The sequence below is a fragment of the Neoarius graeffei genome, chromosome 9 (assembly GCF_027579695.1).
Source record: "Neoarius graeffei isolate fNeoGra1 chromosome 9, fNeoGra1.pri, whole genome shotgun sequence".
Taxonomy (NCBI): Eukaryota; Metazoa; Chordata; class Actinopteri; order Siluriformes; family Ariidae; genus Neoarius; species Neoarius graeffei.
Genome location: NC_083577.1, coordinates 74,962,861 through 74,980,127, shown reverse-complemented (window position 1 = coordinate 74,980,127; position 17,267 = coordinate 74,962,861). Strand labels below are relative to the sequence as shown.

The following is a 17,267-nucleotide window of genomic DNA, read 5'->3' as shown; positions in this document are numbered from 1 at the left end:
AGACCATATCACAAGTGAAATATGGTCTGGAATCCGCCTATTGAATTTCTCATAGGGGAGGTGTGGTTTACGATTGTCAACGGCCGTTTATTGGACGTTGCGAATGTCTATCATTTGGCGTATACGTAGCCCATGGCCAATCATGGCAGTTGTACCCGGTGACGTAGTTAGAGCGACGAAGAGGCGAAGAAGAGAAGGAAAGAGAAAGAGAAGGCAAAACAAAAATAGGAAAACAATGGCACCGAACGATTACTGCCGTTTGTGCAAGACAAAGCTTGATCGAAAGTTTGGTTCGTATCGCTCGCCGCCATGTTAAATGTGATCCGTAAACAGTCCCAAATAAACTACAAGCTTCCGTTTGTCGAGTAGTACGCGTCACCGTCTTTCCACCCCTCCCCACTCTCTGATTGGCTCCCTAACTCAGGCGAGCCTTTAGACCATAGTTTCCATGCTGTCTTTTCAGATTGGAACGATTGTGCAAAGCAGCATGGGATTTCCCAGGCTACCGCGACCCTGCATAGGATAAGCGGTTATGGATAACGGATGGATGTCCATTGGGATCTTTGTCCTGCTCAGCCCCCTATCCAGCTAGGTACTGCATGTTAGAGTGCTTTCTACAGGTTTTAGGTCAAAGCCAGAAGTGCTGATCTGGTATAATTTTACTCTGCTGCATGTAAATGGATTCATGAGCATATGAAACATTGAACAGATCTGAGATCAGCACTCTGGTTTTCTAAGCAGGACCTCTGGCCTGCTTGCTCCCTGGACAATCTCCAGACCTCCACACACCCTACTAGCTCATAATTTACTCATCACTCTGTCATGGGTCTGGCTGCTTGAGGTTTGAGACATTGCAAGTGATTTTCTTTGTGTTGGGGGGAAAAAAAATCTGATTAAACACAAGTGAGCTCTGTCTGGCTGCGCACCTGGTTTCTGAAGCAGGTATAAAAATTGCTGGAGAGAAATCCTGCATTGTTCTAGTGCAAGGCTCTCAGCAGAACCACACTGTAAAGCTCGGCCAGTGCTACCTACAGTGACTGGAATCTTAAATGCTAATAGTTGTGTGCATGAGTAGTTGCTCAAAAGTACTTAAGGCACAAAAGTGAAACCTCTCCAAAGAGTGATGTGATCCAGAATCTGTCTGAAGTATGTTCATATTTATTTAATGTGAAAAATGAGAAGTGGATGATCCAGGTCGAGAACAGTTGCTCAGAGATTTTATACACACACACCTTTTATTCTATGCACATTCACTGGATATGAGCAGTCGCATGCTCTGATTGGCTACTCTATTCCTAGGATATCAGCTCATATACCGTGAGTAGAGGAAAACAAAATGGCGGAGCATGTCGCTGAACCAACCGAGGATGAAATAAAAATGAAAAGAAGTAACAAAATATGGAATAAAAGTATTTGATGGTAAGAACGTATCTTTTATTTTTTATTTTTCAACAATTATCGCATTTTACACAAATTGCTTCTGTCGTTTCGCTGGTTTGTTTACATTCTAAGCGGAAATTATTTTGTCGGATGTTTTGTATAAAGATTTTATTTATCAGATTTGCAAAAAATAGAAATAAAAATTCTCCGTTTCTGAAAATGCAGTGAATGTGGATAGAATAAAAGTTATTCCACCCAATCTCATTATACATGGCATATAGCCAACTCGGTGCTACGCGCCTCGCGGGCTATCAGCTCATGTACGACTCGATTTCATGGAATAACTTTTGTTATACTGCACCAGACTACAGTAGAAGTGACGGCTCTTTATATCCAGTATACACACTCCATTTTATATAATCTCTCGACTCGTCCTATCATCGCATCTCTCTCTCAGCCGTGGTCACTTTCTACCAAAGTCCCCAGAACAACAGGAATAGCACATGTGGAGCGTCTGTGACTCGAGTGATCGCCATCCTGGATCGAAGAAAACCTGAGGAGAGACTTTCCAAGCCAAAGAGATTAAGTCCCTGATGTTGGATCCTATCTAAAAATTTTTGAGTAGCAATGCAGAAATCTCATGACACGTATTGGCAAGGACATAGAGATTTTTTGGCTTTCACATGACATTGTGGCAGTAAAAACACTCAGCATACATTCAGAGCAGCTACGCGTGCAATAGAGGTGACACGTCGAAGTCACGGCTGTTCTATGACGTTAACTGCGGCCCGTTTGAGACGTTAAGCAGATATCAACGCTGGGCGTCTCCAAGAGTTTATTTCTAAACTTCATGTGATTTTTATTGTCAGTCTTGATGCTGAGTACACTAAAAGAAGAAATTGCCTCCTATAAATCATTTTTAATAAAGTTTATAAAAAGTGTTATGGGTGAGTCTTGATTAGCCGAATGTACACTCATTATTTTCGGTACAAAGAGCTTAAGGAAAGTAACAAGGTATTTCTGAGTCACAGTATCACACCAGCGTCCACCCCCCGCACTGAGCCAGAATGAATTCCAGTTAGAGGCACACAGCATAAACCTTCACTTTATCCATTTTACTGCGAATTAAACTTTTGCTGCTTTTTCCGTCTGATTTTTACGGGAACCATCTGGGCCTGGCACAGTGTTGGAAGTGTGGCCCGGGGCCCTCAGGCTGAACTGAGCCTCTCATCTGAGTGCTGAGATAATGAGACTGTACATAGTATGCTGCCGATGGAGGCCTTATGCACGCACACACTCACTCACTCTCTTTTTTATATATATATATATATATATATACACACACACACTCCACTAATGCTTTTTACTGGCTTTTACATGCAATTCTCTCTCTCTCTCTCTCTCATACACACACACTGTGATCTATGTAGATCCTGATAGGATCCCCTCCTTTATGACCTTATTTACCTTTTCCTTATTTGCTACCAAAATGCTTTCTTTCTTTCCTTTTTTTTTTAAACTATTTTCTTGGTTGCATTTAAGAATTTAAGCTTGGGATGGGAACCTTCATTCCAGCAAACTGAAGGAATGTGGCGGTAGTGCCGAGTTTGGCAGGTGCATATAATTTTGGACTAAAGGGCTGAAGTCCAATGTGAACCGCACCTTCCTCCACATTACTGAAGATTTAAGAGCCAACAACACAAAAGCATTAAAAAAAAAATTCCACAAGCCCGTCCACTTTTTTGCTGTTGGATATCTTTTGCAAAAAAAAAAAGAAGTGCCAGTGTTTCAAAACTGGACAAAATGAGTTGTCTCTACCAGCACACACTCGGAAATAAATACTATACTGTGTCACTGGGGTGTTACCTTCAAGTCTTTGTACCTTTTAACGCATATATTTTACCACAGAAGGTACAAGTGGTGCATCTTTTAGTTATCTTTTTTCAGCAGAAGTCCTTAATTTCCAACCAATACTTTACGGTACGTTGTTGTCGTTTATACTTGAAATTATTTTGAACGATGTTCTTGGTTAAAAACTACAAACCACCCCCTTGATGGTTCCAACCCAGTGACGAGGAACAGCACAATAAAATGATCAGTATTATAGATGGAGAAGATAAAGATCTCCTCACTGGGGCTGATCATTAGTTCTGCACTCCACACAACGTTTATGTACACTTTTTTCTCAGTCACAGTCGGAGCATGGCACATCGCTCCGTTTTATTCTACAGATCTTTATCTGAGCAAAATGAGCTGTAAACAGTTTCACACTTTGCAAGTGTGGCGGCTTTCTGTTTCTCCAGGGCTGAAGGAGACTAAAGCTGCTCTTTAGATCAGCTCCTTTTTGGTCGTTAACAAAGAAATTTGGTCTCCAGCTCCAGCAGTGGAAATGATATGGTGCTATAAAGCTTTAACTCTGGCTCGTATTTCTGTCCTAATCAACAGCTTTCATTTCAAAACAGAGATCAAGACTTGGTGCTCGCTGTCATTTTGTTATTAATTGTTAAATTGTTCTCTTTAACATGGACCAAAAAAAAAAAAAAAATCGATCAAGCAATATGTATATTCCACACTACGTATCCACAGATCAACCAATTTGTTCAAAAAATATGTTTTAATAAATAAGCACAATTTAATGGACGGAAATTGAAATTCTTGCATAGAACAAAAGAATTTTTTTTTTTTTGGTTTTGTTGGTTTCGAATGTAAAAAAAAAAAAAAAAGCAGTAATCCATGCAGGAAACTATTGCTCTAAATCGTATCGGTCCCCTTTAAAGCTGACCAAACTCACAGGTAGCACTATGTACAATACTTTACTAAAAAAAAATAATAATAAAAAAAGTTTTTAAAAATCATATACATCTATATATATATAATATAATATAAATTTCTCTTCTATTTCAAGGGGAAAATATAGTTTCATTAAAGATAGAAGATGGCGTTTTTTTCTTTCTTTTTTAATACTATCACCAGAAGGACATCTAGAGTTACGGTGTGGAAATGATTAAATATCAGATACGCTCTGCTGTTCTTCCTGTCTGGGGAGGTGAAGTGGAGCTTTCCCTGACGCTGGGCTTCATCAGCACTTTGAGTCCATATTGTGTAGCTCAGATCGTGTCTTTGGTCAAGGCATGAAGCTTCATGAGTTCTTCAATAAATCCTTTGGTGTCTTCAGAAATAGTGGAAGTAAACAGTCTGGAGGAGAGAAACAAAAAAAAGTGGGCGTAAGCATCATGAAAATGCCTTTGAATAGCGTATGGATGTACAAAAATATCATGATAATATCACAGCATGGGCTGTCTTTAATTGAATAGTAAAAATGTAAAAAGAAAAAAAAAAATCATCATTAATACCAAGTGAAAAGTCTTGTAGTGTTTTCTGTTCCAGTAGGCGACATGTTAGAGCTATACAGTAGGCTATACTGGAATGGGAAGTCATTAATGAGTAAGTGATTTGGCTGTAAGTGGGAGCACATGGCCTTCAGGAAAACGCCTTTACACTTTAAACACGCTGCCCAGACCCTGGCGTGGCATGACATCACTGCAACATAACAGCGTGTTTTAATATAGTCATTTTGGTTTGGAGAACAAGCCTCTCCACCTGCCCTCTCTCCCGCTGCCTCAGCCGAGTGAAGCACAAACACCACAGCACGTTCACCAGCCCTCAGCACTGCTCACGACTTTGCTTTCACTTTGGTTCATGTTCTGATGTGAGATTTTTTTCTTTTCTTTTCTTCTTTTATTTTTTATTTTTAAAGAGTAACACCAATTTAAATAATTAAAACAGACACAATCTGACATGCAATTCTTATTACACGTCCCAAACAACTTTTTGGTGTCCAGTTTTTATAGATGTTTTGTTTTTCCTATATGCCATGCAGGTATTATAATTAAAAGTATTATTATAATTATTACTATTATTTTAAATGATTTACCAAGAGTATAAGAATCAAATTTGGTTTCTATTAATCCTATGTATTATCTGACTTGTTTTCTGAAATTCATTGTTTGAATTATTATTATTATTTCATTTAAATGTATATATCTTAGAAAATATCCTCTGATTTCCTGTGTGTGTGTTTCACTTCAGAAGAGCTTCTGATATTTTTATTTTATGATATTTGTTTAACGATGTGTAGTAGCTTTCACACAAACTTAAATATAACATTTTTTCCACTGGACTGGTCATATCTCAAGCTTATTAATAATAATAATAATAATAATAATACACTTTTTCCACAAATAGAAAAAATTGTGTTTTGACTAATTATTTTAGAGATTTAAATGTGTAACTTTAACTGTAAATGCGTTTATTTTTCCACTTTAAAGTGCTTGTTCTTACTGGATAGACCTTGTGTATTTTATGCTGAAGGAGAGACTGTTATGGGAGGGGTTTTTTTGTATTATTTTCACCGTACAGCTTATAAAAAAGATTCATTTCAGGTTATTCATATAACATCATCATCATCCTCTGCATCCCGGCTACAAGAAACTCTGTTGTACTACGAGACAGAACATTTTCCAAGGAGCTTTCCAGAAGTTATTCAGAAATCCTGGAGCATTCCTGTGCTGCGTCTCTCCCTCATCATCCTCACATTTTCTAAAGAATAATAAAGAGACATTTCACCATCTCCAGTCATTACATTAGCCGCCTTCTTTTGATAAACTCTTCTGAAAAATAAACTGAGAGAACATTAAGCTATAGGCCTATTAACGTCAAAGTTTAGATTGATCAAAGGCATCGTGAAAAGTTAATAGTATTGAGACGTTCAGGAGCCTTTCTGAAGCCCAGTTATAATTAAGTATAATCATTAAAACTACACAGCTATTATTATTATACAGCGCAGAATTGTATATCATACTTTTAATTAATTTAGTTTCACTGTGTTGTTAACATAAGAACCTTTTATTTACATTTCAGTTAACTTTGGATTTTTTTTATTCAAACAAAAGTCATGCACTACAAACTCACAAAACAGGAGATTTAGCTTTAACAAAAACCTAGAAGGAAAAAAGTTTGTGTGTGAGAGAGAGAGAGAGAGAGAGAGAGAGAGAAGTCCTTGTATATACCCATGTGGCATGCTGGTGTGTGTGTAAGAGAGAGAGGTATGTCCCTGTACATACCCATGTGGCATGCTGCTGTCCTGCTGTGTGTGTACATACCCATGTGGCATGCTGCTGTGTGTGTGTGATGTCCCTGTACATACCCATGTGGCATGCTGCTGTCCTGCTATGTGTGTGTGTGTGTAATGTCCCTGTACTGTACATACCCATGTGGCATGCTGCTGTCCTGCAGTGTGTGTGATGTCCCTGTACATACCCATGTAGCATGCTGCTGTGCGTGTGTGATGTCCCTGTACATACCCATGTGGCATGCTGCTGTGTGTGTATGATGTCCCTGTACATACCCATGTGGCATGCTGCTGTGTGTGTATGATGTCCCTGTACATACCCATGTGGCATGCTGCTGTGTGTGTATGATGTCCCTGTACATACCCATGTGGCATGCTGCTGTGTGTGTATGATGTCCCTGTACATACCCATGTGGCATGCTGCTGTCCTGCTGTGTGTGATGTCCCTGTACTGTACATACCCATGTGGCATGCTGCTGTCCTGCTGTGTGTGATGTCCCTGTACTGTACATACCCATGTGGCATCCTGCTGTGTGTGTGTGTGATGTCCCTGTACTGTACATACCCATGTGGCATGCTGATGTCCTGCAGTGTGTGTGATGTCCCTGTACATACCCATGTGTCATGCTGCTGTGTGTGTGTACATGCCCATGTGGTATGTTGCTGTCCCCCTGTGTGTGTGTGTGTGTGTGCGCACATACCCATGTGGCATGTTGCTGTCCCCCTGTGTGTGTGTGTGTGTGTGTGTGTGTGCACATACCCATGTGGCATGCTGCTGTCCCGCCGTGTGTGTGTGTGTGTGTGTGTGCACATACCCATGTGGCATGCTGCTGTCCGTGTGTGTGTGTGTGTGTGTGTGTGTGTGTGTGTGTGTGTGTGTGTGCACATACCCATGTGGCATGTTGCTGTCCCCGTGTGTGTGTGTGTGTGTGTGTGTGTGTGTGTGTGTGTCCATACCCATGTGGCATGCTGCTGTCCCGCTGTGTGTGTGTGTGTGTGTGTGTGTGTGTGTCCATACCCATGTGGCATGTTGCTGTCCCCGTGTGTGTGTGTGTGTGTGTGTGTGTGTGTGTGTGTGTCCATACCCATGTGGCATGCTGCTGTCCCGCTGTGTGTGTGTGTGTGTGTGTGTGTGTGTGTCCATACCCATGTGGCATGCTGCTGTCCCGCTGTGTGTGTGTGCGCGCGCGCGTGCCGCTAGTGCGAGGCGGACATGGACCACGCGCCCTCCATCCTCCACACCGAGAAGGCGTAACTGAGTCTCTCGTGCGCGACGTAGCTGCAGCTGGACATCTTGCTGTCCATCTCATCGCTCTGCAGCACCTGGTAGAGGAAGTCGATGTATCGCGAGGCCAGCTTGAGGGTCTGGATCTTGCTGAGCTTGTCTGAGGGCAGGGTCGGGATGATCTTGCGCAGAGACGCGAACGCCTCGTTCAGAGACTGAGTCCTCTGCCGCTCGCGCACGTTGGCCAGCACGCGCTGGTTCTGCAGCTCCTCGTAGGACTGGGCTCGGTTCGGACTCGCCTTCTTGCTCCGCTTGGCCGAGCCGGGGCTTCCCCCGGAGCTGTCCTCCTCGCTCGACTTCTTACTGGGTCTCCTCTTGCGGCCGAAGCGCCGGTGGTGCTGGTGGTGCTGGTGGCGGTCCAGTTCCTCCTCACTGGTCCCGAGGCTGTCCACCGGAGACACGGGGGAGCTCGAGCTCTCTTCCATTTCTTGCTTAAAGAAATGTCGGGGCGCGGGGGAGGAGAACACGCTGTCCGCCTTCCGCTCCGTGGTGAGGGAATAAATCCGCGCGGCTCACACACACACAACCGGCTGCAGGGCCGCGCGCGCTCCCGCTCCCACCCGCTCCCTCTGTGTGCGCGCGCTTCCTCAGTAAAGCTCTCTCTCTCTCTCCCTCTCTCCCTCTCTCCGTCCTGTAGGAAGTTTGTCTCTAATGGTTTTGGAAACTTTAGTCCAGTCTCTGATGCTAAATAGATGAAGTGGGAGGTCGCACCGCGTCCCATTGGCTCACACACACACACACACACACACACACACACACACACACTCTCACAGGAGGGACCGGTTTTAAGTTACACTGTGTCTTTACAGAGACGTCAGACAGGCAGCCTAACTTTTTTACAAAGAGAAATATTATAGGTTGGACATTTAATATCTTATAAGTATCTTCTAATGAATATCGGTTAAAGACAACAACTCTCAAACAACAACAGCAAATAATAATAATAATAGTTAGTAGTACTTTATTATTATTATTATTATTATTATTATTATTATTATATTCATCATAACAATAAACTACTACTACTATTATTATATACTATAATTATAATAATCATAAACTACTACTAACTTATTATATACTATAATAATCATAACTAAACTACTACTGGCTATTATTATTATAGTCATAATAACAATAAACTACTACTAACGACTACTATTATTATTATTATTATTATTATATACTATAATAATAATAAATCATCATAACAATAAACTACTAGCTATTATTATAATCATAATAACAAACTACTACTACTTATTATTATCTATTATTATTATTATTATAATCATAAACTACTACTAACTATTATTATATACCATCCTCATAATAACAATAAACTACTACTAACTTATTATTATTATTATTAATACGTCTTATACTATTGGTAATAGTAGTAGTTTTTTATTATTATTATTACTATTATTATTATAGTATATAATAAATAATATGATTAGTAGTCGTAGTAGTACGCTAAATTTTCAGTAGTCAGCAATCAGAATACAGTTCTTTACAAACAACAACAACACTGTAGTAATTAACTCAGACCAATTAAATTATTGGCTACATCTCTAGTATTGCTGTGTGTATAGGATACAATTATTTATAGCAATTATCTGTAAACATTATCTGCCCCCTTTCTACCCGATGACCTTTCAGACTAATCTTTCAGCATTAATGTACTCTGAAATTGTTACAACAACATCAATCATCATCAATGCGGCAATACACGCTTTGTAGTGTTTAATAATTTATATTAATCATACATAATAATAATAATAATAATAATAATAATGTTTAAAAATTGCAACGAACAAACATTAAACATGGCCATGAAGTGACTTCCTCTGCTGTGAATTGAATTAAATTTATTTATTAATTTATTCATTCCTGCCGCGCGCTGTCGTCGCTCGTATATGACGTCAGGTGTTTAAGACCTGGCGCGCCGCACGTGGTTCTGTCCCATCCGAGTGGACGGCGTGTCTCAGCTCGTGTCTGCGACCTTCAGACTTCACACCGGACTGAGAGACGCGGCTTTGCTCGTTTTTCCTAATTAAAATAACACAATCATGTGATTCTTTTAACGGATTCTCTTACAATCAATTAACAGTTAATTAAAGTAATTGAGCCTGCAGGCTGAACCAGGTGTGACTGGAACACTCTTCAGTGCACAGTGGTGAGGAGTGTTACTGATGTCTGAAAGCACAGGGGAGAATATTCAGAACATTTATAAAGTCTTACACCATGGGATAATCTTAGTTGCAATAAATATAAGTACAGATTACAGCATAACAAAAATCTGCTTTGTGTTCGCACTAATAGTTGTAGTGCAACATTAAAGGCAGAAGCATTGTTTTATGTCCAGTGTATTATATTTACATGAACCGGTTTATTAATTCTGGGGGGATCTTTTGACACTAATTCCTGTTCAAAACCAGAACCGCTGATTAAACCTTAAACCCTAAACCCAGTTCGTTCGTTCGTCTCCGTGCACGTTCCGTGTCCGGCATTTTTTCACTTGAAAAATGAATCCCAACCCTCCTAACTGTCTGATAGCCTGTCTGTTTGATTGATTTGTTTTTGTTAAAAAAAAAAGAAGCATTTCACGTCCAAAATTAACTCTAGTGTACTAGTTTGAGTCCATATTTACCCTATAACTGAATAAATAAGTGGACAGTCAAGGTACGCTTTCTGATAAGTTCCTCAGAATCTGTTCTTTCAACCATGATGAAAGTCTTCTGCCTGTTGTTTTCCAGAAAAAAGAAAAAAAATGTCCAGGCTTTCACAATAACCCAACCACATGTCCAAAGCGGCCTGTTGTGCTGAACTTTTGGCAAAGCCTCACAAGTTCTGCCGCTTCAATGCGCGGTCTGGACTGTCTCCTTGTACAAGACAATAATAATGTATGTCAGATTTCTTTTACCAGCGTCCAGTGCTTTTAGAAGACGCCGTTGGATGCTTAATATACTGGTGAAGCATGGTCAGTTTTGATAGGTTTTAAATTGTGAAATGCATCTTCTTTTGATATTTCATTCAATTATGTACATGTAATGCACATGCAAATTGAGTACAGGTCCCCAAAGCGGTCTCCGAGACGACAATGATCTCACAATCTATTCCAGGATCTAAGCTTGAACTGTATTAGAAATGACTCGGGTCATTTTCACCACAACAAAACCTCTTTAAAGTCACACTTCCTCGACTGTTGCTCTGTATAACCTTTTGTATGATGCTTTTGGGAAAAACGGATAGCTGATTTTGTGTTGACTTCTGGGAAGTCTGAGTAGTTGAGTGTGCATCAGAGCTTTAGAATGATTATGAATTGCGAGTTGTTCAGGAATTTATTTCGTTGCCACACATTAAGCCTGGTGCGTTCTTCAATTAAAAGAAAAGAAAAGAAAGGTTTCTTGGTAATCACTACAGGCAGCATAATTTCAAAACTAGTCCTGAACTATGTAAGATAAATCATCTCAAAATACTTTATGAAACTACTGGTTCGACCGGGATTAGTCCATGCTTATATTCGAAGTTGCAGTTACACTGCTGGCAGACTGACACATGATGGAGATCATTCAAAACTTAGTATTTAGAACTTATGGTTTCTGACCCAAGAGTCGCTCTTTAAAATCCGAGCCAGATTTTTCTGGGAAAGAAAGTAGTCAAATGAACCGATACAAGTGCGACAAGACTGGATTTTCACCAGCAGACTTGAAATAAGTGCAAAATATAAATAATAAACTACAGTAAAGCTTAAAGACTAACTCATCGACCTTAATAACATCAACAAGGAAAAGCACAACAGGTGAGAATATATACCGTAGTACCTAGAGAGACTCGGGGAGGAGTGTGGTCATGAGATCTGTATTTATTTTATCCGCATTCACTGGATATGAGCAGTCACACGCTCTGATTGGCTACTCTAATACTAGGATATCAGCTCATATACCATGAGTAGAGAAAAACAAAATGGCGGCGCATGTTGCTGAACCAGCCGAGGACGAAATTAAAAACTACTCGAAAACAAAACCCAAAAAAATACAAAAAAAAGCAACAAAATACGGAATGAAAGTATTTGATTGTAAGAATATATATATATAAAATTTTCAGGAATTATTCTAATCGCATTTTTCACAAATTGCTCCTGTCATTTCGCCAGCTTGTTTACATTCTAAGCGGAAATTATTTTGTCGGACATTTTGTATAAAATTGTTATTTATCGAATTTGCAAGAAATAAAAGTGCTGTGTTTCTGAAAATCCAGTGAATGTGGAGAGAATTAAAGTTATTCCACTCAATCTTGTCATACATGGCTTATAGACAACTTGGTGCTATGCACCTCGTCGGCTATCAGCTCATGTACGACTCGATTTCATGGAATAACTGTTAAATGTTTATTGATTCATATATCTGTATTTGTATTCAGATTAAAACCAGAGAGTGGGTGTGGCCTACGTCTGAGAGGGTTTTTTTTTTTGTTAAATGAAAAATTAAATCCCTACAATCACGCTGGACTGTGTTTTTTATTTTTATTTTTTCAGCTTGTGCAGTTATTATATTTATTTCCACCTGCATGTCATAGTTTTTAACAAATTTAGCTGGTTCTTTTCCCAAACTAGTAGCTTCATTTAAAACCACCATGACACTAAGACTGCTGAAAATACTGTATTGCACATTCATCTCAACGTGGTCTTTGCTTGTCCTGCAAGCTTCATTATCTGAAAGTAAAAACCACTTGCTTGCATGAATTTATTATTATTATTATTATTATTTAAATTGCATCCTGTGGGAGTCCTGATGCACGCCTCTGGTCTCAACCAGATGCCTTTTGAATGTTTTTTTGGCAAACAAAAACAACCCCTTCTTGAGATGTGCGCATGTACTAGTACTGAATGCAACAATGAATATCCAACACAGTGTCCAGCACTCTAACTGTCTACCTTTTATCTGGACATCCATCCAACCGAACGTCATAATTTCACGCAGAATCGACTCCCATCACGATTTTTATTCCGATGATTCCTGCCTTTTGAAGGTACTGCATCCCAGACATAATTTAAACATCATCTGTCCATTCAGTCTTGCGAAGATGATGAGAGAGACCTGTTTCCTCCACTCTGCATTCCTTCATCACCCCAAAGGCTTCAGAGAGACTCCATATGGATGCTGCAGCTCCTTTGGAACATGAGCTCGTGACGGCAGGTATAATACCATACACATTTTTTCCCTGATCCTATAGGTCCTCCTCTTGTTCTCCTGAACTGACGGGGAAGGCTCTAGAGATGACCCACATCAGATCAAAGATGTGTAATGCCATATTTCACTTTGCTAAGATGACGCGTTTACATCTCCCTGACACCTCGAAATCAGCTCCACATGGCCTGGAACTCTTTAATAAGCTGAAATCCTTTCTGCAGAGGCCTGTCATGCTTTGGCACAGGGCTGCGGTGGCTGCTTTCAGGCTGCAATAAATAGAAAGGAAACAGGAGAAAGCGAGTGACTTTGTGCGGCACGAGCACCTCACAGGGTTTTAATAGACGTTTCCTCGAACAATCTAGGAGGACAAAGGTGGGCACTGTGTATGTTCGAGTGTATGCTTATGAATGCCGTATGAAGAAGGAAGAGCTGGTGCGATTCATAGAGGAGATGATTTGTTGGATGTGATCAGTGGGTTTTACAGTCCAGATGTATCCTATGGCTTGATGTATAAGGCCTTGCCCGAAATGAACTTGGCCGATCCTAAGTGAAGTCAGATGGACTCTGTGTGTTTGTGCATCTCACGTTTGTTGATTAGGTGCACGGACTGGTTTTGTGAGCTTATGCAAGCAATATGTTCTTTATACCAAGATGAACAGATGATGCAGGAAACCTGGGAGCAGCTGTTTTTCATCGCTATTACCTCAGACTCTATTAGTGTTACTGCCGTCAACTTGTGCTGCTGCTGCTGCTACTGTGCACACTGTCGCACTCACCTGTTTAATCCCTGTGGTGCCAAAACATACAGAAACTTTCAGCATCGCGTCCTGGCTGTAGGCTGCCGTCCATTTTCTTTCCTGTCAAGCAAGTAGCACAGTGTCAATATGTGCTTCAGTGTAAAGGTGGTGTGAATGTGACACACTCGGGTGAACTAGGAGTATAAACGTGTTCCAACAAACATTGCTGTTTGGGTACACAAGCTCTTCATTCGCACCCTTCGATGAAACAATCAGGACAAGGGCCCGCTGACAGTCGCACTTAGTTCATCAGAGGTCGTCTTTCTTTACCCGAGGTGGTTGCTTTGCCAGTGTGTACTGTTCACAAGAATTATTTGTAAAGAATAAAAATGGACTTTGAATTTATATATATGAAGAAGAAGCCTTTATTTGTCACATGCACACTCAAGCATAGTGAAATTTGTCCTCTGTATTTAACCCATCTGAAGCAGTGAACACACACAAGTGAGCAATGAGCGCGCACATACATACACGTATACCCAGAGCAGTGGGTAGCTATACTACAGGACCCGAGGAGCAGGTGGGGGTTAGGGGCCTTGCTCAAGGGCACATCAGGCTTGCTCAAGGACACCAAGGCTACCCCATGTTAGCCTAACCTGCATGTCTTTGGACTGTGGGGGGAAACCGGAGCACCCAGAGGAAACCCACACAGAAAGGCCCCTGTCAGCCACTGGGCTCGAACCCAGAACCTTCTTGCTGTGAGGCAACAGTGCTAACCACTACGTGTGTGTGTGTACATACATATTACATTACACACACACACAAACAGCATGGTGGTGTGGTGGTTAGCACTGTTGCCTCACAGCAAGAAGGTTCTGGGTTCGAGCCCAGTGGCCAACAGGGGCCTTTCTGTGTGGAGTTTGCATGTTCTCCCTGTGTGTGTGTGTGTGTATGTATATATATATATATATATATATATATATATATATATATATACAGGCCCATAAATATTTGGACAGAGACAACATTTTTCTAATTTTGGTTCTGTACATTACCACAATGAATTTTGAACAAAACAATTCAGATGCAGTTGAAGTTCAGACTTTCAGCTTTAATTCAGTGGGTTGAACAAAATGTTTGCATAAAAATGTGAGGAACTAAAGCATTTTTTAAAACACAATCCCTTCATTTCAGGGGCTCAAAAGTAATTGGGCAAATTAAATAATTGTAAATAAAATGTTCATTTTTAATACTTGGTTGAAAACCCTTTGTTGGCAATGACTGCATGAAGTCTTGAACTCATGGACATCACCAGACGCTGTGTTTCCTCCTTTTTAACGCTCTGCCAGGCCTTTACTGCAGCGGTTTTCAGTTGCTGTTTGTTTGTGGGCCTTTCTGTCTGAAGTTTAGTCTTTAACAAGTGAAATGCATGCTCAACTGGGTTGAGATCAGGTGACTGACTTGGCCATTCAAGAATATTCCACTTCTTTGCTTTAATAAACTCCCGGGTTGCTTTGGCTTTATGTTTTGGGTCATTGTCCATCTGTATTATGAAACGCCGAACAATCAGTTTGGCTGCATTTGGCTGGATTTGAGCACACAGTATGTCTCTGAATACCTCAGAATTCATCCGGCTGCTTCTGTCCTGTGTCACATCATCAATAAACACTAGTGACCCGGTGCCACTGGCAGCCATGCATGCCCAAGCCATCACACTGCCTCCGCCGTGTTTTACAGATGATGTGGTATGCTTTGGATCATGAGCTGTACCACACCTTTACCATACTTTTTTCTTTCCATCATTCTGGTAGAGGTTGATCTTGGTTTCATCTGTCCAAAGAATGTTCTTCCAGAACTGTGCTGGCTTTTTTAGATGTTTTTTTTAGCAAAGTCCAATCTAGCCTTTTTATTCTTGAGGCTTATGAGTGGCTTGCACCATGCAGTGAACCCTCTGTATTTACTTTCATATAGTCTTCACTTTATGGTAGATTTGGATATTGATACGCCGACCTCCTGGAGAGTGGTGTTCACTTGGTTGGCTGTTGTGAAGGGGTTTCTCTTCACCATGGAAATTATTCTGTGATCATCCACCACTGTTGTCGTCTGTGGGTGTCCAGGTCTTTTTGCATTGATGAGTTCACCAGTGCTTTCTTTCTTTCTCAGGATGTACCAAACTGTAGATTTTGCCACTCCTAATATTGTAGCAATTTCTCGGATGGGTTTTTTTTCTGTTTTCGCAGCTTAAGGATGGCTTGTTTCACCTACATGGAGAGCTCCTTTGACCGCATGTTTTCTTCACAGCAAAATCTTCCAAATGCAAGCACCACACCTCAGATCAACTCCAGGCCTTTTATCTGCTTAATTGAGTGACATAACGAAGGAATTGCCCACACCTGCCCATGAAATAGCCTTTGAGTCAATTGTCCAATTACTTTTGGTCCCTTTAAAAACAGGGTGGCACATGTTAAGGAGCTGAAACTCCTAAACCCTTCATCCAGTTTTAATGTGGATACCCTCAAATGAAAGCTGAAAGTCTGGACTTTATGTCCATGTCCATTATATAACTATAACCTGAATATGTTTCAGTAAACAGGTAAAAAAACAAAATTTGTGTCAGTGTCCAAATATATATGGACCTAACTGTGTATATATAAAATCTGTTTAATCAGAATCTTCACTTTTATTTGCTTTTAGGCTAGTTCCTTGGTAACTGAGTTACATTCACAGCAAAATTTTGTAACTTTTTTTATTAACTCATACAAAGTACCTGCATCTTTCAGTTTAAAAAAAAAAATCAAGGCTGAATACTTTCTTCTTTGCTGCTGCCTTTTATTAAATCAAATTTGAGACTTTTGATTTCTTTCAGCGCAACTACAATGCATGATGGGATATATTGCTTTGGTTAGTGACCATCAGTTGCACACTACTTTTCGTGATGCATTGTGGGATACTATGAGTGCACTATATAGGGTGTAAATAATCCTCACTAAGGTTTCAGACAGCACCTATAGAATGGCGTCCTCATGATATAGTGCCCTATATAGTGAAGAGGGAGGGATTTCGGACATAGGGTGTGTTACTGAACTAACCGAGGATGAAATGCAAACTCTAATATTGTAGCAATTTCTCGGATGGGTTTTTTTCTGTTTTCGCAGCTTAAGGATGGCTTGTTTCACCTGCATGGAGAGCTCCTTTGACCGCATGCTTTCTTCACAGCAAAATCTTCCAAATGCAAGCCCCACACCTCAAATCAACTCCAGGCCTTTTATCTGCTTAATTGAGAATGACATAACGAAGGAATTGTCCAGACCTGCCCATGAAATAGCCTACTCCAAAACAAAACCCCCAAAAATAAAAAAAGCAACAAAATATGGAATGAAAGTATTTGATGGTAAGAACGATGTTTTTTTCATTTTTCAAGAATTATTATTATCATCGCATTTTTCACAAATTGCTCCTGTCATTTTACCGGTTTGTTTACATTCTAAGCGGAAATGATTTTGTCAGACGTTTTTTATAAAGTTTTTATTTATTGAATT

General features: G+C 40.3%; 1 protein-coding gene across 1 annotated transcript; it reads right to left on the bottom strand.

The window, feature by feature from the left end:
• Nucleotides 1–3,975: 3,975 nt before the first annotated feature.
• Nucleotides 3,976–8,439, bottom strand: twist2. Its single transcript, XM_060930283.1, has 2 exons — nt 7,658–8,439; nt 3,976–4,575 (listed from the first exon to the last, which is right to left on the bottom strand). The coding sequence occupies exon 1, from the start codon at nt 8,219–8,221 to the stop codon at nt 7,709–7,711; it is 513 nt and encodes a 170-aa protein (XP_060786266.1). The 5' UTR covers nt 8,222–8,439; the 3' UTR covers nt 3,976–4,575; nt 7,658–7,708.
• Nucleotides 8,440–17,267: the final 8,828 nt, after the last annotated feature.

Coding starts and splice junctions, on each gene's coding strand:
- twist2 (XM_060930283.1), bottom strand. CDS start 8,221: ATGGAAGAGAGCTCGAGCTCCCCCGTGTCTCCGGTGGACAGCCTCGGG.